The 27,781-nt window shown below is 41.7% G+C and overlaps 1 protein-coding gene and 1 pseudogene across 1 annotated transcript; one reads left to right on the forward strand and one right to left on the reverse strand.

The window, feature by feature from the left end:
• Positions 1-1,243: 1,243 nt before the first annotated feature.
• rpp40 (ribonuclease P/MRP 40 subunit) lies at positions 1,244-27,189 on the forward strand. Its single transcript, XM_043719491.2, has 8 exons — positions 1,244-1,483; positions 10,907-11,051; positions 11,141-11,209; positions 12,971-13,066; positions 17,322-17,447; positions 20,440-20,638; positions 22,161-22,295; positions 24,189-27,189. The coding sequence occupies exons 1-8, from the start codon at positions 1,367-1,369 to the stop codon at positions 24,385-24,387; spliced, it is 1,086 nt and encodes a 361-aa protein (XP_043575426.2). The 5' UTR covers positions 1,244-1,366; the 3' UTR covers positions 24,388-27,189.
• LOC148141125 (syncytin-1-like) lies at positions 2,640-3,692 on the reverse strand (annotated as a pseudogene).
• Positions 27,190-27,781: the final 592 nt, after the last annotated feature.

A 27,781-nucleotide genomic window follows, 5' to 3' on the forward strand; every position in this document is an offset into this window, starting at 1 on the left:
TCCTCTGCACCCTTTCCAAAGCATCCACACCCTTTTGATAATGTGGCAACCAGAACTGTATACAATATTCTAAATGTGGCAAAACCAAAGTCTTATACAACAGTAACGTGACCTGCCAACTCTTGTACTCAATACCCGTCCGATGAAGGATTGCATGCCATATGCCTCTTGACCACTCTACCGACCTGTGTTGCCACCTTCAGGGTACAATGGACCTGAACACCCAGATTTCTCTGTACATGGGTCAAGATTAGAGTAGTGCTGGAAAAGCACAGCAGGTCAGGCAGCATCTGAGGAGCAGGAGAATTGACATTTTCCTGCTCCTTGGATACTGCCTGGCCTGCTCTGCTTTTCCAGCACCACTCTAATCTTGAATCTAATCTCCAGCATCTGCAGTACCCACTTTCACCTTAGAGAGATATGGGCCTACTGCTGGCAAATGGGACTAGATTAATTTAAGATATTTAGTTGGACCAAAGACTCTGTTTCCATGCTGTACAGGTGGGACTCTGAATCTTTGGAATTGTTTGGATGCCAGAAGGCTGTGAAGCTCAGTCTTTGACTATGGTTCAGATGGAGGTTGATAGATTTCTAACTACCAGAGGTGTAAAGGATTTTGAGAATAGTCTGTGAGTAAAAACCACGAAGTGTTCGAATCGTATAAAGCGCTGGAGCAGGCCCATTCTTATTTCAACATTCATTTCCAGGACATGGCTGTGGGCAGGCTTTTTATAGCACCTCATGTTTATGAGTAGGAAAAGTATTGGTGGTGGGAAACAAATGGCTCTTTGACCTGACAGTCGAGAATCCTCGGAGTGAGCAATGAAGAGAAAGGGGAAGGCTTCGAGGATGGAGGTGTTAACTGACCAAATGTGGAAGTTGGAGGCAAAACAGATTGAACCTTAGGGAATACATTCGACCAAAATTGAGAACCCTACCACCTGACATGGTGCCTTCTCCTTTTTGCTACCATGCTGGAAAATGAAGGGGTTCTCAATCGTTTAAGGAAAACAGAGCGCAGCCCACTGATCGCACTGCTCATGAAACAGTTCTATTCTTACTTTGGGAATGAGAGTCGTGAGTTGAGACGTTTCCTTCGACTGTTCAAACGCAGCACTTCTTCCACTTTGGCCTCCAACCAGTAGAGGGTGCAGTCGAGCCCTATCCTCCCCTCCCATACAGATTGGGACTGAGGCGCCAAAAGAAACGCCCGGCGCTCGCGGACGGCGCGAAGAAGCTCAGGGGCCCTGAGAGGGGGAACCGTTAACTGGCACGAGGAGCTGCCGCCCTGAAGAGAGAGGCGTTAACCGGCGCTCGCGGAAGGCCCGAGGAGCTACAGCCCAGAAGGCGGGGGGGAGGAGGGAAGATGCTGCACAACGTGGAGAAATGCGCGCGGCACCTAGTGGTTAGTGAAAGATCCAACTTCAGGCACAGCAAATCAAAACACCACCAGCATGTGCAAGCTCATCACTATAACTACAAGGTGGGTGATTAAAGTTAAAAATCACACAACACCAGGTTATAGTCCAACCAGGTTATAGGTGGGTAATTGACAGGAGTACGGAAACTTCATGACTTAGTGGGTGATTGACAGGGGGCGGAGACTGATTACCATGATTATCTGGTGGTGATTGACAGGGGGTGGAGACTGATTACCATGATTATCTGGTGGGTGATTGACAGGGGGTGGAGACTGATTGCCATGATTATCTGGTGGGTGATTGACAGGGGGTGGAGACTGATTGCCATGATTATCTGGAAATGTGTTGCTGGAGAAGGGCTTCCTGAAGAAGGGCTTATGCCCGAAACGTCGATTCTCCTGTTCCCTGGATGCTGCCTGACCTGCTGCGCTTTTCCAGCAACACATTTCCAGCTCTGATCTCCAGCATCTGCAGACCTCACTTTCTCCTACCATGATTATCTGGTGGGTGATTGACAGGGGGCGGAGACTGATTACCATGACGTGAGAAACAGAACTCACAAATCAGCCTGAGACAAAGTCTTGGAAATAAGAACAATTTATTACAGCCTTGCAAGTACCGGACGCCTCTGCAATCAAGCAGAAATGTGTGCGCAAATAGTGCATGTAAGCATTCTTATTCAGTTTGCAAGTTGCAGAATCACACCTCCCTTTTCCCATCCTATCATAAGCCGATTACCTCACTTGTTTTTTTTCTCTAGTTATTTTCTTATCTGGCCATCCTGCTGTCCTTGTATGTCTGCATTCTTTGTTCCTTGTTTGTTACAGCTTGTTCTTTTATCCAGTTTCTCTGATCATACTATCAGCTTTATTGTGAAATGCCCCTGCTGCTGCTTTTTGTGGTCAGCTACAACCCTTCATAGTTATTTCCTAGCTTAAAACTATTTTCTTTAAAAGACCCTCTATTTTCATTAAAGCCTTAGCCTTATGTATGCTACATGCTACAAGAATTCCACGACCGTTTGTATAATGTTCCCCTTCTCCTCCCCCCACAACACCCCCTCCCCCACCTGCAGAAACTACATTTCTAATCTCCCACAATTCCCCCTTTTTCTTTTTCTCTAACAGTTGTTTCTGCACTTATTAAGTCTCCTTTAATTCATTTTCTTATGTTCTGCCCTCTTACACCTTTTGTTGATGTGGTTCACAATCTTACATTTTACATTTGTGTTGTTCGTCCCTCGAATTCTAGAAGCATTCTTTGACTTTCTCTTTGTTGTATATTACCTGCTGATTGTAAAAGCATCTGATGATTTATTTGAGTTCCTTCCCCAAGGAATGTCATCATTCAGCTCATTACCCATTTTAGGATATTGAACCCTACCACCAGTCCTACTAATACCAATAGTCCAGAGATAGCTAGATTGACTAACCACCTTCCCCAACCAGCTAATCCCCAATTCCCCCATTCCCATTCTTTTTCGTTCCGGTACCGATTACCGGCCTCCCTTATCTTGGCGATTTTGTCTCGCACGTGTTTGGAGATATCAGTAATGTTAGAGGAGACCTCAGCTATCTACGTACAACATTCCTCTCCAATTAGTGCACAGGTACCACCCTTCTCTGCTAGAATATAATCCAGAGCCATCCTGTTCTGAAGGGTCGTTAGCCTAGTGGTAATCATTTCGGTCGTTATGGCTGCTTGGGATTTGGTGTCGGCCAACGCATCGGTAGTATTGTTGGCCAACTCTTCCAGGGAAGCCGCCAACTTTTGTATTTCTACTCCTGCTCGAGCAGTCCCACAAAAAGGTATCAAAGTCCAGAGGAGGCGATCTCCTTCGGTTACTTTCCGGGTTACTCGCCTTCCTCCCTGTTTATTCCGAGGTATTTTTGGGGCTCTCTTTAACAGCCTCAAGTGGGGAATTATATAGGCAAGGTAGCAGCAGCCACTCCAATCTTTCTGGTTTTGAGGTAGTGTCTGAACTGGATGGTCCCAGCACCCATTCCCGTTACATCCGCCATTCCAAACGTACTTCTCGCCAGGGATATATGGGTAGGCCTTTAAGCCACCCACCCAATATGTCCCATTCAATACTTGGGAAATGGTTGTGGGAGTAGCTTGGCTGGTGTGGACACAAGATGAATTTCCAAATCGGAAGAGTGCGGTATTATTCTGATGACAGAAACAAGTGGTATTTACGGCTCCTTTCGGTGGGGAAACTCTAAGGCCATCGTGAGCACCCAGAGTTTTCGGGCTGGTCGAGGGAACCATCCCGCAAAGTTATAATTACCCCTGTCAGATCTGTATTGTTTGAGCCTGAGTCAAATTGTTGTACATCATACACCTCTCTTTTGGTAAGTGGTATTACAGTAAGAGGAATTCCGGATTCCCCATGATGTGGGATCTCAGCACATACCCAACAGTCGGTATGCCCCTTTAGTTTAGCATAATTCTGACATAAAGTGGTAAAATGATTTTTCCCACCCCCCCTTGGCAACTAGCGCCAATATTATCATGACAACATAAAGCTGACCATTCATTTCAGCTCACAACCCTATCTGTCTATTCCCTAACCCTTTATATGCCAGGGAGGAGTGAGTCCATGCAACACTTACAATTGTTTTGGGATACAGTTTTTTTAACCAATACTTAATAGTCTCTTATCTCAGTCCATTCTTTTTGCTCAGCCTGATTTTCAGGGGGTTATCTGTAGGATGTGCTTGCCACTCTGCCGGAGGGGAAGGAGCATCCACCGAGCCCTTCTCACGAGTGTGATGACTCCACCCTTTTTCAGCAGTTTGGACGGCTGTTTCAGTAGTCAGGAGGGTTAGGAACGGTCCCTCCCAGCTTAGGTGCAGTTTGGTATCTTTCCAGGACTTTATCAGGACCCAATCACCCGGTAGTATCCGATGTACTGCGAACTCAAGTGGAGGTGTCTGGGTCAACAGACCCTTCTTCCTAAGGACAGACAAAGAAGAGCCGAGCGCCACAATATAGCTCTTTAAAAACTTATCATTGAACTCTACAGTTGGTAATTGTCCTCTCACTTCCTCATCATTTCCTCTAATTAGGGTTGGCTCAAAGATAGGCACCAAGAATTCTTTGCCTTTTACTCCGGAAACCCTGAGATTCTTGTTAGTCAATTTAACACCGGCAGGTCTAAAACTTAGGGATGATCGTGCCGCTCCCGTGTCCACCAAAAATACTGCCTCCTCCCCTTCAGGTCCCACCTTTAAATTTATCAAGGGTTCCCAGTGGGTCTCAGGAGGAAGGACCCCCTGACTCCCCTAATCTTCATCTAAGGTCATTAGGGAAATGGCTTCCGTTTCTCGTGCTAATTCCGGGCATTCCCATTTAAAATGCCCCACTTTCCCGCAATGGCAACACCCTGCCTGTTGCCTCCTTCCCCGGGTATCTGACCCTTATCTTTCGTGTCCTCCCCTACCCTTCCTGTTATCCCCTGATCCCATTCTCCTTTTTGTTATTTCTTCTCCTGCCGCCACCATCATTTTGGCTTTCTGTTTCTGCTTCTCGTCTTCCCTTTTCACATACATTTTCTGTGCCTCACATAACAGTTCTTCCATCTGTCTTTCACTCCATCCGGCCATGATTTCGTTACAAACTGGACCTTTAAGAGTCCCTGTGCTATCGGATTATCGGGATCCATTCCCAAATACTTCCTTGTGGCCTTCTTGAGCCTTTTAAGAAATGCAGAAGGGGTTTCATTCTTCTCTTGTCGTACTTCAAAGGCCTTAAAGTTTTATGATATAGGTGCCGCCTCTTTAATTCCTAATATTACCATTTCTCATAGATCCCGCATTGACTCCCTATCTTCTCTGTCATTATTTTCCCAATGAGGGTCAACATTTGGGAATTTCTGCCCTGCTGGGGCCCCTTCTCCCCCAACTGGGTGCTTCTTTTCCCATTCCTATAAAGCCGCTCTCCTAATCATACCTCGTTTTTCCCCGAAAATAACGTTCCTAAAATTGCCATCAGTTCTCCCCAAGTATACAAATTAGGCCCAAGGAATTGATCTAGTTGTTTGGCTAGTCCAACTGGATCCTCTATTAAACTTTTCATTTCCTTTTTAAAGACCCTAACTTCACTGCTAGTTAAGGGAGCGTTTACATATCCGATTGTACCTTCCCCAATCGGAACCTCTCGTAAGGGACATAATTTTACATTTTCCATTATCTCTGCTCCTCTTTTACGTGTGGTGGCTCGAGTGACTCTGCCCCCCCCCCCCCAGGTTCTGCATCTTTTAGTTCAGAGTCCGTTCCCCTTTCTGTGTCTGGACTCGGTTCTACTTCGGGAGCTGTCGGCTCGTTCCGGGGAGTAGTATATGGGGGCGGCAAACACGTTAAGGGATCCCATTGTGGCTTCCCTTGTTCATTCTTTTTCTGTTCTTTCCCTGATTCCTCCGTATTCATGGGACATAATTTTACTCCCGCGCTCCCTATCCAACAAGCCGCATAATCGGACTCTTTTTGACTGTAGGGTTCTTTTCGATTGACATATATATTAAGATCTTGACACAGCCAATCCTCATCGGACCCATATTTGGGCCAAAAAATACCAGATGCCTTAATACTTTCTCTAGTCCAAACGAAACAACAATAGTTTATCATTGTAGCCTTATCCTTCTCCCGCATCCAGGAGTTGTGTTCCCAATTATCCAACATTTTCCCCAAAGGACTGTCGGGTGGAATATATTCCCCTTTAACGTTATTTACAAATCGATCATTACGCAGGCAACTCCCCATGCCTCCCATTGTTGCTAATTTAATTAATCTTAACGAGGTCCGGTGTCACCTTCTTCCACACCCCCTTCAGGACTAGACACCTTACTCGTCCGATTAATCTGACCAATTATATGCTTTTTTTCCTGAGACTTCAACTGTTCTCCATAAATCACTTTTATGTAAGGATAAAAGAGATTAGTTAGAAACTGATAGTAAGGCAGTCATGACCTGCAAAAAGAACAGGGAGTTAACATTTTATTTCATAATCTGTAAAATCCTTAACCTTAAAAGAAACCATGTTAAAATTTCCATAGTAGAAATCAGATTCAAAACAGTCCCAGATCTCAAGCTCCAGGGGACAAAGCACAAACATTCAATCACCAACAAACAAATGTGCATTCAAACCAAATCACAAATGGTTAAACTTTCTACTTGCCGTACAGCTCTTCTCTCTCTCACACACACGCTATGTCTCACAGACACTTTGAGCTTCTCGCAACGACTCCTCTAGCTTTTGAATATTTTTCTGGACGTCTGGCCATAAGTTAGTTACGAAGTGCACCCTCAGTAGCCCTTCAGCTACTAGCCCTTCTGACATGGGCTGTTTTCCATTGACATATGCTTTATTTTATATATCACCAATTCCCCGTACTTTCGTACGTCCCAACCACCAAGGCAATACTTAAAGGTCTCTTTTCTTACCTTGGTTTGTGCACAGAGTTACCTGGTCGTTTCTATGTGTCCCGTCCCACGGCAATTCCTGCAGCGAATACCGCTGCCCCCGGTCGCCCGGATATATCCTTTAAGTTCTTTCCCTACCCGGGTCTTGTGCACAAGAGTTGTCCGACCGAACCCGCATCGTCTGCCCGCCTTGTTTCTAGGGTCTCCCAGTCCGGTTCGTACTCGCCCAAACCGCGAACGACAAGCAAGAGAGTCGGAGATCACCGAAATCGACGAGGTGCACCTCCCCCGTCGTCCCAAGAGTGTCGAGCGGTCGGAGTTTTGGATCCCGGAACGAGACCCCCAATTGTGAGAAACAGAACTCACTCTCAAATCAGCCTGAGACAAAGCCTTGGAAACAAGAACAATTTATTACAGCCTTGCAAGTACCGGACACCTCTGCAATCAAGCAGAGGTGCGTGCATAAGCAGAGCATGTAAGCATTCTTATTCAATTTGCAAGTTGCGGAATCACGCCTCCCTTTTCCCATCCTATCATAAGCCAATTACCTCACTTGTTTTTTTTTCTCTCTAGTTATTTTCTTATCTGGCCATCCTGCTGTCCTTGTATGTCTGCATTCTTTGTTCCTTGTTTGTTACAGCTTGCTCTTTTATCCAGTTTCTCTGATCATACTGTAAGCTTTATTGTGAAATGCCCCTGCTGCTTCTTTTTGTGGTCAGCTACAACCATTCATAGTTATTTCCTAGCTTAAAACTATTTTCTATAAAAGACCCTCTGTATATTCATTAAAGTCTTAGCCTTAAGTACAAGAATTCCGCGACAATAATTCCGCGACCGTTTGTATAATGTCCCCCTCCCCCCCCCTCCCCCTCCCCCTCCCCCTCCCCCTCCCCCCCCTCCCCCTCCCCCTCCCCCCCCTCCCCCTCCCCCTCCCCCCCCTCCCCCTCCCCCTCCCCCTCCCCCTCCCCCTCCCCCTCCCCCTCCTCCCCCTCCCCCTCCCCCTCCCCCCCCTCCCCCTCCCCCTCCCCCTCCCCCTCCCCCTCCCCCTCCCCCTCCCCCTCCCCCTCCCTCCACAACACCCCCTCCCCCATTTGCAGAAACTACATTTCTAATCTCCCACACATGATTACCATGATTATCTGGTTGGTGATTGACAGGGGGCGGAACTGATTACCATGAGTATCTGGTGGGTGATTGACAGGGGGCGGAGACTGATTGCCATGATTATTTGGTGGGTGATTGACAGGGTATCAAGTTACCTTTTACTTTAAAGGGAACATAGATGCCAGGTCCATTTTTCTTTGTCATTTATATAAATGATTTAGATGAGAATATAGAAAGCATGGTTAGTAACTTTGCCAATGACACCAAAATTGGTGGAATAGTGAGCAATAAAGGGAGTTATCTAAGATTACAAAAGTGGTAAATGGACTTTAATTTGGATAAATGCAGCAAAGACTTTATGTCTACAATTAAAAGTAGGGCCTTGGGCAGTGTTGTAAAACATTGAACCAGCAGTTCAGGTACATAATTCTTTAAAGTTTGCGTCATGTATAGATAGGTTAGAGTGATGCTGGAAAAGCACAGTAGGTCAGGCAGCATTCATTACTGATGAAGGGCTTTTGCCCAAACTGTCGATTTTTCCTGCTCCTCGGATGTTGCCTGACCTGTGCTTTTCCAGCACCACTCTAATCTAGACTCTGATCTCCAACATCTGAGTCCTCACTTTTGACTCATGCATAGATAGGGTGGTTTAGCATGCATGTCTTCATTACTCAGATCTTTGAGTAGAGGAGTTGGGTTTTTCATGTTGAGGTTGTAGTTTGGTGAGGCCTCTTCAGGAGTCGTGTGTCCAGTTCTGGTGTCTCTGTTGTAGGAAGGATATTATTAAGCTGGAGAGGGTTCTGAAGAGATTTACAAGAGAAGAGATTCCCATTTTGCTGGGAATGGAAGATTTGAGTTATAAGGAGAGGCTGGGACTGAAGCATAGGAGGTTGAGAAGTGACCTTATAGAGGTTTAAAAATCATGAGGGGTATAGATAAGGTGAATGGCAGGTGTTTTTTTTCCCCCAGGGTGTGATATTTCAAGACTAGAGGGCATTAGTTAACCAGGATACATGAACATCAACTAACCACAAAAAAATGACACACTCTCACTAGTATCCTTACATACAGTTGAGGAAGGACAACACATCTATCCTAGAACAAGCCAAACAAAGACATGCACAAGAATTCCGAGAAGCATGACATTCCAGTTGGAACTCTATCAACAAACACATTGACTTGGCTCACATTTATCACCTCCTGAGAAAAAGAACAGGAAATGATGTCACCAACCCAAGGAACCCAAAACACATGAATGGAAAGCAGGCCATGCCACCACTGCTTCATCCGGAGACTCACTGATGATGTAACCTAGTATGGTGATGAAACATCTGAAACTGAGCCTTCCAGCTCAGTGAGCAAACCTACATCCAGAACCTTTTGATGTAGGAACGAACGTAGGCTTTCTATACTAGTGAGGTTCCAAAGAAATATCCTTGACCTGAACAGTAACTCTTTTTCTCTCTCTTCCATTATTGCCATATCGGCTGTATATTTTCAGCATTTTTTGGGTTTTAACATAAATGTAAAATTGCTTCCTAATGCATATTAAACTACAGCATAATTCAAAAGATGTGTTTGTGCCCAAAAGTTGAACTTATCCTTTGTTATATATAGATGGTGATTGAACTACTGCATGATCCCATTATTTTCTTTTAGTGTGAGTGTACTGCTGGTCTTTCCTCATAGCTTGCAGAGCATTTTATCTATGTTTTGGTTCACTGTAAATATGAAAGTAATTAAGAGTTGCAAGCCTGTATTGAAGGAGGACACTATGGCCTAGTGGCATTATAGACTGTTAATCCAGAGACCCAGGTAATGTTCTGGGGACATGGGTTTGAACCTGCCATGGCAGATGGTGCAATTTGAACTCAGTAAAATCTGGAATGAAGGATCTTATAATGACCATGAATCCATTGTTAATTGTTAAATCCATCCGATTCACTAATGTCCTTTAGGGAAGGAATCTGCCATCCTTACCTAGTCTAGCCTACATGTGACTCCAGACCCACAGCAATGTGGTCAACTCTTAACTGCTCTCAGGGCAGTTAGAGAGGGGCAATAAATGCTGGCTTGGCCAGTGATGCCTCATCTCGTGAATGAATTTTTAAAAAAGCAACTAAGTGAATTTGTATTTATATTTTAACGTAATAGATGTCTAAGAAATGGGTAGTCGCGGCTGTATTCCTTGCTTCGTTTTTCTGTTTCAAAACCACTTCCATCTGTTTTTAAATTCACAATAAATGAAAATGGCATTATGTTTGTGCCTTTGTTCAGAAAAGTCTATTGTTAAATGTGATAAGTGCCACCAGCAGGAATTATTTAGCAACATTAAGAAGCTCCAATGTAACGCCTGTTCAATGAGGGTTTCAGTGTCTGTAGTAACACCATTGCTAAGTTTGCTGAGTTATCACAGTCAACAATGATAAATCCAGTGTAGATTTACTTTTTAGTTTTGTTTATTTTAGAAATGAATATCTTCACCAAGATTTTATGGCTGATTGCCAACTATTGTAGTTTAAAAAGGACAAAGTCGCCGTAGTCCAAATAGACTGTAGGGCTGCTCTGTCATTCGAGAGAAATGACTCATGTTGGTTTAACCTGAGGATCACCATACCTGCGGTGAGGGGGAGAGGTTGAGAAGGAGAGTGCTTCATGGTAAGCTCAATTTGCATACTGGCTGGTTTGTGATGCAGAATGACACAAACAACACAGGTTCAGATCCCACGCTGGCTAAGGTTATCATGTCGATCGTGCCTTCTTAACCTTGCTCCTTGCCTGAGGTATGGTGACCCTAAGGTTATATGCTCCATCAATCATCTCTGTCTAATGAGAGAGTAGCCCTATGGCTCTCTGAGACTATGGCAACTTTACCTATTAAAATATTACCCACACTGATAGATTGCAAATAATTCTTTGTCAAACTTCTCTTGTAGATGTTTAATTGTTTTCTTGCAGGTCTCAATTTTAATACCAGAATGTGGAGTGATACCACCAGGAGTCACTGCTGTCTGCAGAACTTTAGGAGAGTATTATTTGGTAAAGCAGTTGCCACTCCATCAAATGCTTGAGCCTGAATTCATCAACACATTTGTTAAGAAAGGTAATGCTATATCTGTAATTTATCAAATGCATTTATTTCTTCATTTTGCTAGCAATCCAAGTCACTTAACTTAAAATTGTTTGTTCCAGGCTTTCTGTATGTGCTTTCATACAACACCAGAATAGATCAAGACAACTGTATTGCATTACTGCCAACAGGTAAAAATACCTTTTGTCGGCATCAGTATCCTAGTTTCTGACCTATTTGTTACCTTGTCAAAGCATTGTTTGCTTCTCTGGAATAAATAAATTCATATTTCAAATTCAAGTTAGAATGCCAATTTTGTTTCAAGTATAAAACATTACGTTTCATTTACATTTTTTGTTGTAAAAGCTATGCACTTATGGGAAAATTATAATTTAAAACTTATAAATTACAATTTAAAAATATAGAATTTACAGTACAGATGCAGATCAATCATCCTAGTGCCTATCTGAGGTTGCCATGTTGGCCATGCCTTCTGAACACTGCTTCTCGCTTGAGGTTTCATGACCCTCAGGTTAAACTCATCATCAGTCGCTTCTCTGTAATGAGAGAGTAGTCCTATGGTCCTCTTAGATGATGGTGACTTTATCTTTTACTTTATAAAAATATTACTTGGAGTATGTTTAGAGGTTTCCTTGCAGGTCTCAATTTTAATACCAGAATGTGGAGTGATACCACCAGGTTCTATGCCAGTATTTTCTGTTCTGCCTGAGTCTGTTCCACTCCCTATATCAGCATGTCATGCTATTCCCATGTCTCTTGTAATTATTTGGCTTCCCCTTCAGTGCATCTATGTTATGTAACTTAACAACCCCTTGTGACTGTAAGCCCCATATTCTTACCATTGTTCCCACTCTCTGGGTTTTTTTCTAAATTACTTACTAGATTTAGTAGTGATTGTCTTATATTTATGATCCATGCAGAGAAATTCTGGAAATCATTTTATCAAAGATTATTTTCTTCAAATTTTCCTTGATAAACAAGGCAAGGCAACTTCTGTCCTCAGCCCACTGTTAGTGAGAGAATGCAAGACTTACATTTCCACACAGTTTCAGTACAGTAAAGTTTTCCTTTAAAACAAAATCAGTATTTATTAGTTGAAAACCCAAGTATTTATCACAAATCTAGGAATATGAGGTGATGTTCAGAAGGCTGACTTCGGGTATATTTGGGATGACTTTGGAATCTGAGTTAAAAAAGAACAGTTAAAAGACACACAACACCAGGTTATAGTCCAACAGGTTAATTTGGAGCTACAGGCTTTTGGAGTGCTGCTGTTTTGTGAGATCACCAGTAGGGCAGGATCATAGTGTCATACAACTGATGTGATATATTTAACAAACCTAGATTGCTGTTAAGTGTCTCATCTTTTAGAATGGATTGTAGATTTTGATTCATTAGTTTGTAAATTTGCACCCCAATATGCCAACATTTTCATGCACAAGTTCAAACAAGACTTCTTCGCTGCACAGGACCTCCAACCAGCACTATATTGACGACTGGGATTTACATATTAATGAATCAAAATCTGTAATCTATTCTAAAAGATGAAAGACTTAACAGCAGTCTAGGTTTGTTCAATATATCGCACCAGTTGGATGACACTGTGATCTTATACTGTAAGTTCTGTGTCCTGTGATCCTGCCCCACGAGCGACCTGATGAAGGAGCAGCACTTCGAAAGCTTGCACTTCTAAATTAACTTGTTGCACTATAACCTGGTGCTGTGTGGCTTTTAACTTCGTCCACCCCAGTCCACCACCAGCACTTTCACATCATTTAAAGAAAAATTCTGGAAGAATTTATTTTTGAAATGATTATCTCTTTTAAAAATAATTGAGAGCTTAATCTTTCTAATAGTGCACAAATATTTATGAATGGATCTTAGATCCTGCATTGAAGGAATTTCTAACTCATAACTATTGGTTTTCATAGGGAAGCTAATTTTATCAGTTGACAAGGATACTTACGAGGAGCTTGGCCTGGAAGGACAACCATCTATGTATTCACATAAGGCAGCAGTGAGATACAGTAAGTGCAAGCTATTGTAAGATTCCAAGTTCAGGAGAACTTTTTGCCATTTTGGAACGTACAAAGTTATTGAAACTTTGTTCTGGTTTTGTTTGACTTCCAAAGCAATTCAGTAAATATTAACACACTGATTGAAAGGCTCAAAACAAATGTAAGCAGCTCAGTCTTTATCTCAGGGATGGAATAAATCCATATATTACCATATATATCCGTATATGGGAGATGGTTTTGAGTCTAATCTTTTGAGTTCTTCTTCTGTTTCCCACTATTAAGAGTTCAATCTGAAATCAGTTTTGGACAGCTTAGTTTGCAGTGTAAATGGGTTGCTGGACATGCTTGTTGGCTGCCATTCACTGGTGTACAAGTTATATAAAAAATGTCATGAACAGAGAACATAGAACAATACAGCACAGAACAGGCCCTTCGGCCCACGATGTTGTGCCGAACATTTGTCCGAGCATAAGCACCCATCCATGTACCTATCCAATTGCCGCTTAAAGGTCATCAAAGATTCTGACTCTACCACTCCCACAGGCAGCGCATTCCATGCCCCCACCACTCTCTGGGTAAAGAAACCACCCCTGAAATCTCCCCTATACCTTCCACCCTTCACCTTAAATTTATGTCTCCTTGTAACACTCTGTTGTACCCGGGAAAAAAGTTTCTGACTCTATCTATTCCTCTGATCATCTTATAAACCTCAATCAAGTCACCCCTCATCCTTCTCCGTTCCAATGAGAAAAGGCCTAGCACTCTCAACCTATCCTCGTACGACCTATTCTCCATTCCAGGCAACATCCTAGTAAATCTTCTCTGCACCCTCTCCAAAGCTTCCACATCTTTCCTAGTGAGGCGACCAGAACCGCACACAGTACTCCAAATGTGGCCTAACCAAAGTCCTGTACAGTTGCAACATCACTTCACGACTCTTGAATTCAATCCCTCTGCTAATGAACGCTAATACACCATAGGCCTTCTTACAAGCTCTATCCACTTGAGTGGCAACTTTCAAAGACCTATGAACATAGACCCCAAGATCCCTCTGTTCCTCCACCTCACTAAGAACCCTACCGTTAACCCTGTATTCCGCATTCTTATTTGTCTTTCCAAAATGGACAACCTCACACTTGGCAGGGTTGAACTCCATCTGTCACTCCTCAGCCCAGCTCTGCATCATATCCAAGTCCCTTTGCAGCTGACAAGAGCCCTCCTCACTATCCACAACTCCACCAATCTTCGTATCATCTGCAAATTTACTGACCCACCCTTCGACTCCCTCATCCAAGTCATTAATAAAAATTACAAACAGCAGAGGACCCTGAACTGATCCCTGCAGAACTCCACTTGTAACTGGGCTCCAGGCTGAATATTTACCATCTATCACCACTCTCTGACTTCGACCGGCTAGCCAGTTTTCTATCCAATTGGCCAAATTTCCCTCTATCCCATGCCTCCTGACTTTCCGCATAAGCCTACCATGGGGAACCTTATCAAATGCCTTACTAAAATCCATGTATACTACATCCACTGCTCTACCCTCATCCACATGCTTGGTCACCTCCTCAAAGAATTCAATCAGACTTGTAAGGCAAGATCTACCCTTCACAAATCCGTGCTGGCTGTCCCTAATCAAGCAGTGCCTTTCCAGATACTCATAATTCCTATCCCTCAGTACCCTTTCCATTACTTTACCTACCACCGAAGTAAGACTAACTGGCCTGTAATTCCCGGGGTTATCCCTATTCCCTTTTTTGAACAGGGTCACAACATTCGCCACTCTCCAGTCCCCTGGTACCACCCCCGTTGACAGTGAAGATGAAAAGATCATTGCCAATGGTACTGCAATTTCCTCTCTTGCTTCCCACATAATCCTAGGATATATCCCATCAGGCCCGGGGGACTTGTCTATCCTCAAGTTGTTCAAAATGTCCAACACATCTTCCTTCCTAACATGTATCTCCTCTAGCTTACCAGTCCGTTTCACACTCTCCTCTTCAACAATACGGTTCCTCTCATTCGTAAATACTGAAGAAAAGTACTCATTCAAGACCTCTCCTATCTCTTCCGACTCAATACACAGTCTCCCACTACTGTCCTTGATTGGACCTACCCTCGTTCTCGTCATTCTCATGTTTCTCACATACGCATAAAATGCCTTTGGGTTATCCTTGATCCTATCCGCCAGAGATTTTTCATGCCCTCTCTTGGCTCTCCTAATCCCTTTCTTCAGGTCCCTTCTGGCTATCCTGTATCCCTCCACTGCTCTGTCTGAACCCTGTTTCCTCAACCTTATGTAAGCCTCCTTCTTCCTCTTTACAAGAATTCAACCTCCCTCGTCAACCAAGGTTCCCTCACGCGACCATTTTTTTCCTGCCTGACCGGTACATATATATCAAGGACACGTCGTATCTGTTCCTTGAAAAAGTTCCACATTTCCACGACATCCTTCCCCGACAGCCTATGCTCCCAACCTATGCTCCTCAGATCCTGTCTTACAGCATCGTAATTACCCTTCCCCCAATTGTAAAACCTACCCTGTTGCACGCACCTATCTCTCTCCATAACCAAGGTGAAAGTCACAGAATTGTGGTCACCATCACCAAAATGTTCACCCACTAACAAGCCCATCACTTGTCCCAGTTCATTACCGAGTACCAAATCCAAAATGGCCTCCCCTCTGGTCGGACAATCTACATACTGTGTTAGAAAAGCTTCCTGGACACACTGCACAAACACCGCCCCATCCAATCTACTTGATCTAAAGAGCTTCCAATCAATATTTGGGAAGTTGAAATCGCCCATGACTACTACCCTGTGGCTTCTGCACCTTTCCAAAATCTGTTTCCCAATCTGTTTCTCCACATCTCTGCTGCTATTGGGGGGCCTATAGTAAACACCCAACAAGGTGACTGCACCTTTCCTATTTCTGACTTTAGCCCATACTACCTCTAAAGGCAGATCCCCCTTGAACTGCCTTTCTGCAGCTGTTATACCATTTCTAATTAGCAACGCCACCCCTCCTCCTTTTTTACCACCCTCCCTAATCCTACTGAAACATCTGTAACCAGGAACCTCCAACAACCATTCCTGTCCCTCTTCTTTCCACGTTTCCGTGATGGCCACAACATCGTAGTCCCAGGTACCTATCCACGTCTTAAGGATTCCTGGTGATGCACCAATGGGTATCCTTCCCTTCTTCTGAATTTGGGGTAATTGCATGTTATTAGGAAAAGCACACACATTAGCCAATGGTGAAGATGTGCACACCTGAATTAGTCTTTCTATTTCCACTTATCAGAATTATTTGTGTAGGTTCACAATGGTCAATTGCCAGTTATCACTAATTTTGCTATGAGGGCGTGGAGGTAGTGTTTGCCTTTGTATATAGGGGAAGAAAGATCAGCTCTCATTCCCCCTTGAGTGTTGTGTATCTCAAAGTCAGGATTTGGGAAATTAAGGGCTCATATTCTTTACCCTGCTGCTTGCTGGAAAGTTGCTACCTGAACGTGTACAAAATGATTGACCACTTTGGTGTCATACTGGGAGTCTGCTGATATCTGTTAAGCCATTGTCCCAATGCAAGCACCTTCAGCAAAGGACTATTGTCTTTATCTTAAAAAGAAATCATCTGGCACTATCTCCCAAATGGCCATTCTTCGCCTTCATGCTAGAACAGTGAGCATTATCAGACTGTTAACCATGCTTAGTGATGTCAAGGTATAGTTCAGTCCTTTTCTCACAATGTTATTCCCATGCACTGAGCAGGAAACATCGCTGTTTAATGATCAGGAATCAGAACTCTGGCTGTTTTATTTGTCCACCACCCAACTCGGCAATGCTGAAATCAGTTAATTGATTGGAAGTTGACTGACTTGTTTATACATCTTGCCACTGCACCAGTACCCAAGAAGCATCAGTTGTTTTTCCTGATTCTTCATTGGTTCATTCTGTGCGTATACTTCCACTTCTGGTTTTAACTCAACTGTTTGCAACAGAACAATCATCTGATGCCCCCAGGTACAGGAACAAACCTGCAGAGACATGCAGTGTGAGTAAGAAGTGACAGGTCTGGCGATAATACAGTTATTTTCTCTCAACAATAGTAATTAAAATATCTCAATCTTTAATATCTGTCTCTGATTGCTTTTCCTAGTAAGCATGGTGATAATTCAGAATTTGCTTTGTAACTTTGTGATGCACATCACCCTAAAGTCAGTTCAGTTTTGGGTTTCATGATGTCATGTTGTGTTTTCAGATATTACTGTCTCCATTCGACACGCTACGTTTGTTCCTGGGGCAAAAAGATATAACCGTGTAATGTGGGCGTTGAAAGAGAAAAAACCTTTAAGATTTGACTTTTTGATGAAGTGGCATTCCTCAGGTAAGAAGTTAAGAAAATGTAAATAGGAGTTTTTTTATTTAACCTGAAATGTAATCTGGCTATACTTGAAACCTTACCTTTTTAAAAAAAAGTGAAAAGTTCAACATGTCATCGAGTCGTAAGAGCTGAAAATGTGTTGCTGGAGAAGCGCAGCAGGTCAGGCAGCATCCAGGGAACAGGAGAATCGACGTTTCGGGCATAAGCCCTTCTTCAGGGCTGCGCTTCTCCAGCAGCACATTTTCAGCTCTGATCTCCAGCATCTGCAGACCTCACTTTCTCCTCATAGAGTCATACTACGACAATAATGTTCTATTGTGCATAACAGTAGTTTTCATGTGGGCCTCCTAACATCCTTGTCTTCAAATCAGAAAGTTATGTGCTCTATCTTAGTCCTGGAATTAACCACATAATCTGGACACATGATTCTACCTCTCTGAATATAGCTAGCATACACCTAACAATGTCTTCTCTTCTAACCCTCAGACTAAGATGTCCAACAGTATCTCAAGAATTTATTCTTCTCCCCTTTCATTCCTCATCAGCATGCTACCTTTGAGGCACCATTCAAAGTCAAAGGCTTAACTTCCAATTGTATGTCATTGCTTTTCCATTGGCAGACTGGTTGCTCAACATCTGGTATTGATGAGTGGTAATTTTCTCAAGATCAGCATTAAAACATCAAAGCTGGCACCAGTGAAATGATTGATACTGTCTACTGTCTAGACATTCTTTTAGGCTGAATCAGACTTTTGCAAGCATTGCTATCCTGAGTTGCATTGCAGATTCTAGTTCCTTTTGATCCCAAAGGCCACTTCTAAGCTTGCTATCCTTCTCGTAGCTTGTCAACACTTGTTCATGATTTGTATGTTTGATTAAGCTGAACCCCCTATCTTCTTTGGTTTGGCATAGCCTGTTACTTCTAATTCTGAAGTATCTTAGGGTATTTTTCATGTTACAAAGTATGGAATAAAGAGTTAACTTTGCCAATAATGTGATAGCTACTGAGCATGTTTCTCGTGTTGCTTCAGAGTCTGGAGGAATACAATGTTGCTTTAGCCCCACTACTCCCACAGGTCACAATATTAAAATAAAATATCATTACCAGTTACCAAGACGGTCAACTAAGTACCTTATCTATATTATTTATTAACAAAGTTTCCTTAATATATATAATTATTTGTTTACTAACAAAGCAAAACTTACTTAATAAAGGTGCAACAAGAGAGTCCGTAATATCGGAGAATATCCCTTTAGGAATGTCAAAAAAGTATACACACTCTTCAGAAAAACTGAAAAATAACAGATTTCTGCAGCGGTTGGCTTTCTGGAAAAAAAAAGCACCTTAATGAATGAATTATCCTTTTTCAAGACAAAAGGATAAAGCATAGGGTGTTCTAAAGTCTGTTGCTGTGACGTTCTGACACACTTGGTCAAGTTACTAATCATGCACATCTGCCTCTGGAATTTTTCAGACACTGCATGCTCAGGAAATGTTCCTTCAATTGCTCTTTCAAAAGAATAAATACCTGAAACCCAACAAGTGGACTTTTTTTTCTGAAATGGGAGAGATCAGCTGGGCAACCCTTCCTCTCCTCAGGTTTTTTTGTTTCCCAACTGAAGACCAGATTAAAAATAAGAAATGCTCCCAGCCACTGTTCAAACAGCTGGGACTGGAGTCTACAGTAACGGAAACAGTTATCACTAGTTAAGTGATTTCTAGGTAGCCTTGTTTAAAAGAAACCTCTGTTATCCACCATGACCTTTCAAAGTTAAAGCAACCACTCCAGGTATTCTTCGTAACAGTAAGGGCTATGTCGTGATAGTAAAGGATATTCTAATTATGATGTCAGATCATGTATGACTGAGACCTGATGACCAGGTGTCAGTGGAGTCTACCACAGTCATGATGATGGATGTAGTTGATATGCAATAAGTTAATAGTATACCCTACTATTCTTGTGTTCAGCTCTCATATGCCACATGCTCCTAATGATATTCCTGCAAAATGTGCTATTAATTACAATGGTTACTGCACATTGCTCTTAATGCAACTATTTCTTATTTGTGTAAAATGTTCCTAAAAATAGATATATGAAATTAAAATAACATGGTTTCCTATGAGAAAGTTAAATAATGTGTTACAATCCTGACGTAATTGTTACATTAAAAACCTGTCGGTTGCCTTGAACCTTTATCAGCCCAAAAATCCTCTTGTTAACTAGGACTACTTAACCTTTCATCTCCTGACTCTTCTGCTGTCTGCATGTCCCACTCATCATTTCCTTCCCCAATCCTCCTGCTTCCTTACCTTTCCTTTGCCGCTCCGTGCTACTTGCCTCTTTCCTTTGCCAAAGTCCTAGTGAGGCGTGAAGGAGGGAGGAGCCAGTAAGGACACATTGTAGGCAAAGGTTCAGGACGATTGGAGAAGTGATTGCAGAGTAGAAGAATCAGAGCGCAGGAAGGTTGGTGAATGGGAGCCTTAGGGATAGAAGCAGTAAGAGGGAAGGTTGAAGATTGGGAGCAACAGTAAACAGGAGGAGGCATCAGAGGGAAAAAGTGAATTAGAGGGTTAGGAGGTAAGCAGCAAACTGGAGGGTGGGAATGGTACATTGGAGTAGAAGATGGAAGGAGAGGTGAAGATTGAGGGAAGTGGGAAAGGAGGTGAGCAAGTGGAATGGCAAGTAGGAAGGACAGGAGGAATGTGGTAGTGAACTGGCTGGAGGAAGGTGAGAGCAGGAGGGTGAGATAAGATGGTGTCAGTTAGAAAGCTTTGGGAGAGGTGGGAAGGGTGGTGGGTTAGGAGAGGGAAATTATTTTTTTAAAGGGATTGAGCATTTCAGGAGTAATGCTGATATTAAAATGAAGGTCCACTATTAGGGAAATGTCCTTAATTTGCCAACCTCATTAAAACAAGCTTAGAACATGCTTTAAATAGTGGATGCCTGTAATTTCAAGTTCACCTCCTGTGTTTGTTTTTAAATGTCAAAACAAGGTGGACAAGAAGCCAATTTGGTGTCTTACTTCAAGGAATATGAATGCAAGGTTTACAATCCTATGGTGTCAACAAGGATATTAGAAGATATTGACAGCCCTGTTCTGCTGAGTAAGGAATTGAAAGGGAATGACAATGAATCCTGCGGCTCTCAAGAATTCCTTGACTGGCTTGGTGCAATCTTCAGTAATATTGATTGGTGAGTTTAAATGTGCAGACCTTTCTTTGATTTTCCTGGTGTACTTGTTCGCAAAACAAACCATTGTCATGCTGTATTCCATAGTAGAGGAACCATTGTAGCCATGCAACATTTTCCAGGTATTTATTTAGGCTTCTTGCTCTATCTCAGCAGCTTTAGTGATGAATGATCTGTGCCATACTGGAATCATACAATGTGGTGATTACAGATATTGATTAGTGTATGTATTCAGTGATATAAATGATAAATTGTGGCGGTAGATGGCAGGTTTCCAAATTCCAAGACAAAGCACGATTAGAGTTTTTAGTTCCTGATTCTGTCCTGAACTCTGCCTGGCTCTTCCATTATTACCTCCATGTTTGGCTGCCCCTGGAGAGAGGACTTGAGGCCTTCTATGATTGGTGAACACCAGACTGGAATGCCTCACCAACAAACCATCCCTCTCTGCTCCCAAACTCCACACCTAGAACTGGTTTTCAGGTCTTTGTTGGCAAGGCAAGCATCTCAATGTGTAACATTTATAATCGTCAAGGTACAGTTGTTTTGGCAATACTGAATTATTGAAATGAGGCCCACTAGTAAGCTGCTTAGATTTTGCAAATGTCAATCCACCCAGTACCCTCTTCACTCATACATTCAAGCCTTTTTCTCTTGAATCAGATGGAATCTGTTTTTTTTTAGAAAAGAACAACAATCCTTGAAGATCTGCCAAATGTGCAAAAAGACAAATATTTCATAGAAAGATTTACTGGTTAATGATCAAAATTATTTTGCCTTACTTTTGATAGACAAATTGCTTAAAATGTAGACATTATGCAAGTACAAGTTTTTTTTTTAAATTACAATCTTGCTAACCCCTGTGTCAAGTGTCACTGGCCCCATCCGCCCGAAAATGTGCGAGAGTAACTTGGCTATGACACTGCAGTTCTTTGTCACTCCTCTGCACTGTCTTTTAGCGAATCTTGTTTGGTGAACGAGATTGCACTCAGTTGCTTTTTGCTGCCATATTACAGTGGCCTAACGGACCTTGTTGGCTGATCTGTATTGTGGTGACGGATACTCTCGGCATTTGAAGGTGGAACGATACCTGGCCAGACATGAAACTAAGATCACGGCTAAATTACTCCCTTGAAAATGGTGCCAAAAGACACACCAAATGATCAGTTTCTGAATGTACTTTCAGTAGAATAATAGGTGCTTGTCACTTCTCAAATCCTGGTTTTTGGGTCAGGCAAAGTAAGGCAAGAAAATGGCAAGAAATGACTGGCTCTTTTCTCTCAACAGTTCTTACACATTGAAACGTAATGCACACATGTTACAGATAAGATTTTATACTTATTTAGCGATCTGCTCTGCTTAAAGGGTTCACCATCTTTATGGAAATGTATTCAGTGAAGAAATGAGCAAATTGATATAGGACCAATAGTTCATCAGTGTTCTTTGTAAAGGCCTTGGGATGATTAAATTGCAATGGTGTCCGATGTGTGTTTTAATCAAAGTTTCCATTTTTATACATCAATAGCAATAATCAAGCAGACAACTTTCTCTCTACTTACTGCTGCCCTTGGCCCAGCACCGTACTGCATAAAGCTTGCCTTTATACTTTTTCGGGATTTATAATTCCAGAAGAGATAAATCAAATATTGGACCAGCTTAGGTAAGTATCATTATAAAAGCAGCACTTTGTAGTCAATAGTTTGATATGCTAACAGAGTACAATGGATGGTCTTGAACCATGATTACTAATCAATCAGAAACTGGATTCTGGGTAATCCAAGATGGAGGACGGGAAAAATTTCTGGCTGGAACAGCTACTCCTTTTTTTTTTGAGGTATTTTAGGTGCTGGCGGTGATTTCCTCGAATTCCAGGAGCAGCAATTACTGTTTTATATGCTGTTGCATTGTTTTGGAACTTAGGGAAAAAAAAGTCAAAACAACAGCAGTTTTAAAAGGGAGAAGAACAGACAAAGGAAGCACATGGTGCGGTCAGTGCAGGAGAGAGAGGAAGAAAGAAATTGACACTGCATTTGCTGTTTGAATTCATGTATCGCTGGACATCGGAGTGCGTCTGGGAAAATTAACAAAAATAGCTGCCAGAGAAAGTAGTGGAGGCTGGTACAATTGCAACATTTAACAGGCATTTGGATGGGTATATGAATAGGAAGGGTTTGGAGGGATATGGGCCAAGTGCTGGCAGGTGGGACTAGATTGGGTTGGGATATCTCGTCGGCATGGACGGTTTGGACTGAAGGGTCTGCTTCCATGCTGTACATCTCTATGACTCTATAATCCTTCATTTGTGTTAGTTGGACCAGTCAACATTACAGTTTGCTTCAGTGTACTGAAATCATTTCTGGTCTTTAGCACTGTCTAGTGTTCTAAATTTAGTGATGCTCCAGTAATGTCACAGGGTTAGTAACTCAGAAACCCAGGCTAATGATCTGCGGGCATGGGTTTGAATCACAACATGGCAGATGTGAAATTTGAATTCAGTAGAAATCTGAGTTAAAAGCTAGCTTGATTGTGACTGAGCAACCATTGTCAATTGTTATAAAAAAACATCTGGTTCACTAATGAGTTTTATGAAAAAATCTGCCATCCATACCTGGTTTGGCCTACATTTAACTCCAGATCCGCAGCAATATTTTGATTCTCAACTGTCCTTTGAAATGGCCTAGCAAGTTACTTAGTTGCAAAGTAATTAGTGAGGGGCAGTAATTGCTATCTTTAATGAGTGCGTAATAAATTCCTTGTTCCAGCATTTGGTGGCCTTACCTTCAACCATAAGCTCAGGACTTCCTTCCCTAAACTTTTCTGTTTTCTGTGTTTTAAGTGTCTTGTGTTTTGGAAACCGACCTCTGTGACCAATCTACTAATGTCTCCTTTTGTGACTGCACACATGTGAAGTGTCTTAGAATGTTTTACTGCATTAAAGGTGCCAAAGAAATGCAAGTCGTTGTCATGACCTACATTGGAATTTATTCTATTTATCTCCATAGCAAAAGTCCTTGTCTCATTACATTCCCATTTAGAGCAGTTTAAACAGTTGAAGTTTGACTTTATCCTCCGAAGATAATTTAGGAGATGCAGAGTTGCTCCTTAGATTATTTTATGTAAAAATAATCATTAGCAATTTTTTAAATGAGAATTCAGGCATCATCTGTTCATAACACTCAGAACATGACATCATTTATATTTGAGAAATATACTAAAAATGCACTTTGTTTGGATAATTAACATAAAATTAGATGTATGGTTTTAAAACATTTGGAACATTTCCTATTTTTAAAAAACAGGCCAGCAAATTCATTTTAATCAATTTTATTGGGAAGAAGTAGTAGCTTTCATTGTTTCAAAGTAAATAATTGATTGACAATAATTCTGTGCTCACTTGCCTATGTTTTATTGCACTTCTGACTCTAACTACTTATGTAAGCAGTTTCTCTGATGTTCAGAATGAGAATTGTTCACGGCTGCATTGTATTTACTGTTATAATCAAGTACACCAAGTATATACAACACTTATCAATTATTTTTCCTTTCTCTCCAGACTCTATTTTGAGGAACCCAAGTTTGCCCAGTGGGTTAGTATGACAGTACACGGCTTTGCAGATAGCCCGGTTTCCTGGGGAGAAAGTGAACATGGATACCACAAGGGGGGAGAGAACCTCTACAGTTTTGTTCTCTTCAGTAACCAAGATTACTGGCTGCACATGGCTGTGGGGGCACACAGTGCATGTCCACCATAGAGTTATATCCGTATGTGCTTACTTGTACAGAAGAACTTTAGCACCTGTCATTTGTGAATTCGGAAATGATTTGCTATAATAGATTATTAAAGCCTCTTTACACCATGATGTGGAGGTGCCAGTGTTGGACTGGGATGGTCAAAGTCAGAAGTCACAACAGATTTATTTGTAATCACAAGCTTTCAGAGTGCTGCTGCTTTGTCAAGTGAAGTGATGAATGGGCTGCACTCCAGAAGCTTGTGATTTCAAATAAACCTGTTGGACTATAACCTCATCTTGTGTGACTTCTGACTTTATGCAATGGATTTAGAAACACATTCAACTGAAAGGAAAAAAACTCAGGTTAGTTCAAAATTTTTAGAATGTTTATAATAATATGCATCATTGAGATCGTCATGTACAAATTGAAGTATTTTCAAGTTTTTTGTTCTTCCCGCTCATCGTGCACTATTTCATGAATCAGCAGGCATCTGGAATTTTGCATATGTGACCCTTGGCTGCCACCACCACCATATTGGTGTGCTTGAGCTTGATGCACACTCTTGATATAAATAAGCAAATTTTCTCTCCCTTTATTTGAGGAAATTGTTGGCTTCAAGCAAATTGATTTCCCTGCAGATCTATCTTATTGGAAGGTAATGTTATATAGACATTGGAGAATGAATTAACTTTCTTTAGGGTTAGGTGCAACATTTTAGCACCCTAACATTATTTCACAAGTTGCTATATCAGCACCTCAACATCAACTGCTTATGTATTGTATTCAATAAAAGGTTTTTTTAAAAAAAAGCTACAGTGAGAGAGATTGATGATTTAATTGAGTAGGCTTTTAATGTAGATGTGGAATTTTCATGGAGAGAGGTGGAAGTAGCTAAATACTCTCTTACTAATGGGAGATCTAAGAGAAATTTGGCAAAAGTCCAGAGTTGGTGCAGCAGAGGTCATAAAGCTGGAGAGGTTTGCAGAAATAAGATGGGTTGAGGCCATGTGTGATTTCAGGATGAGGTTTTAAGATTTAATGTGTGGTTAGAAGCCAGTGTAGGTCAGTAAACACGGGGGTGATTGCTGAGAGAGAATGCTGGCGGCAGAAATGCCATTAATGGAAAGAGAAAGGTAGGTGACTAACAGAGGAGTGTTGGTGAGATTGAATGTAGAGATGGCAAAAACATAGATAAGGGTTCTAGCTGCAGTGAACAGGGGAGAAAAAGATTATTTTTGAAATGGAATAAAATTCAGTGGATGGAAAGGATTTTGAGGGTTTGCAGTACAACATAGATTGAATGTGATGCCAGAGTGTTTGCAGATTGGCTTGATTTAAGTGACTGGGTGTGATGAACAACAGAGCCAATGGCAAGGAAAAAGAAGTTACAGTGGAAATTAAAAGCTACTGCTTTGCACTTTTTGGAGAGTTACAAGGCATCTGGTTATGTTTGAGAAAGCATTGGAGCCAAACGTCTTTAATGCACGGTTATAAATTGGACCCTGTGCCTGTGAATGATGCTATTGGGGGAAGTATGTAGAACGCGGGCAGCATGTTGAACATATAGAGAGGCCAGGAATGACTCTTTAGGACACATTAGATTATTGTATGGGTGTTAGGATGAGGACAGAGGGAAATCTTTTGTGCATATGCTGCCTTCCCTTTGTATATTCCACTATCTGTTCTGATAATGTGGGTTCTGTAATTCCTACCTTCAGTGAGATACTGTGTGTTCATAAAGGAATCATATACAAAAGTCACACACAGAAGCATACAGATTAGGGACAGGGGCTGACCACTTGGTTCCTTAGGCCTGCCTGATCGTGGCTTCAATTCCACATACCCCTATTGCAGTCCCTCCACAAAATGTTTTCACAGGTCTTCTGTGACACAGTCTTTCCCCACATTTAAAGCAGCTGGAAAAATACAGATGTAAAAGCTGGCTTGACCTTGGCAGTGGACTAACATGTCAGAAGTTCTGAAATAAACTCAAGGTGTACATTGTTTCTGGATGCTCATGATATGGAGATTTTTACCTTTCTACCACCTGTGATGATTTACACTGCATCATAGTCCAGTATATTATCTTCATGCCACATGAATTTTCAAGTATGTAAATATTACCACTCAAATGCCCTTATCAGGTGTACATTTGCAAAATTGATATTGCTTTTCATTGTAAACTTACTACATTTAGACTGAGGAACAGTGTCTATAGAGGACGTGAAATATGCCAGCTGTGATGTGTTGCAATTACAGTCCTTGATAGCCATCAAAAGAAAGTGCTCCTAAGCAACACCTAATGCATGTATCAACAATTCTTAATTTGGATACAGTTAGTGTAGGTGAGTGCTCCAAGAGGTAATAGGTCACAAATTCAAATGCTAGAAGGATTTGTTTTTTGCAGATGCTTTATAAGCTCTTAAACCCATGTAGTTCCCCTTTAAAAAGCAACCAAGTACAAACTGAGATTTTGGTAATGATTCGATTGTTTAATTTTAAATGGATATTGTTCTTATTGTGTAAAAATTACATTAGTTTTGATGTTCAGATGCTAAATGTGCAATTTAATTGATAAGTCATGAAAGGGGGTTTTATAATAAAGTTGTTTTCTTTAGATTCCTATTTTACAGTTCCTTTAAGCATTTTAACAAGAAACATAAATATGTGTGACTACTGATTAGGAATTCCTAAACAATGGTAAAGGTATGTTTTTATAGTTCTTGGTGTAGAAATGAAAGTAGCATAGTAATTTGGATTTGGTAGTTGATGTTTACTTTGAACAACAAAGGAGAAAGTGAGGACTGCAGATGCTGGAGATCAGAGCTGAAAATGTGTTGCTGGAAAAGCGCAGCAGGTCAGGCAGCATCGAAGGAGCAGGAGAATCGACGTTTCGGGCATGAGCCCTTCTTCAGGAATGATTCTTGAAGAAGGGCTCATGCCCGAAACGTCGATTCTCCTGCTCCTTTGAACAACAAAGGTCACAAGAAATGAGTTAATGTGGTGGTCTGGATTGCAAGTGTCAATATGAATAGACTGGTTCTGTTAACATTCTTCAGTACTATACGTTTTGGTCCAAGAAAACAGTTTGTAACTGGTTTAGGTGGGTAAAGGTTTTGTTAATGATTCCGGTTTTACTAAAATCTAGCTGTGATTTGGGTAATTGCTGAACTTTGCTTATGTAGTTCTGTGAAAAATTATTTCTTACAAAATGTTGGCTTTATCGAAGATGGACTCATAAATATATCTGGTGTTGTTACGTTTGACAGTTCTTGATCTAAGCTAGGAACCAACTAGTGACTCGTGCAAATCTTCTGGAATGCATTCGGAACTTTGTGTTTGGGGGGAATGAATAGATGTTGCTGCAGGTCCTTCAGCATTTGTGGTTGAATTCGAATTCATTCAGAGTGCAAA

This window comes from Chiloscyllium plagiosum, unplaced genomic scaffold (genome assembly GCF_037043375.1).
Source record: "Chiloscyllium plagiosum isolate Xiang-an unplaced genomic scaffold, Cpla_swu_hap1 HiC_scaffold_34, whole genome shotgun sequence".
Taxonomy (NCBI): Eukaryota; Metazoa; Chordata; class Chondrichthyes; order Orectolobiformes; family Hemiscylliidae; genus Chiloscyllium; species Chiloscyllium plagiosum.

Coding starts and splice junctions, on each gene's coding strand:
- rpp40 (XM_043719491.2), top strand. CDS start 1,367: ATGCTGCACAACGTGGAGAAATGCGCGCGGCACCTAGTGGTTAGTGAA. Junction 11,210..12,970: donor TATTGCATTACTGCCAACAG/GTAAAAATACCT, acceptor TGGTTTTCATAG/GGAAGCTAATTTTATCAGTT. Junction 22,296..24,188: donor CAAATATTGGACCAGCTTAG/GTAAGTATCATT, acceptor CTTTCTCTCCAG/ACTCTATTTTGAGGAACCCA.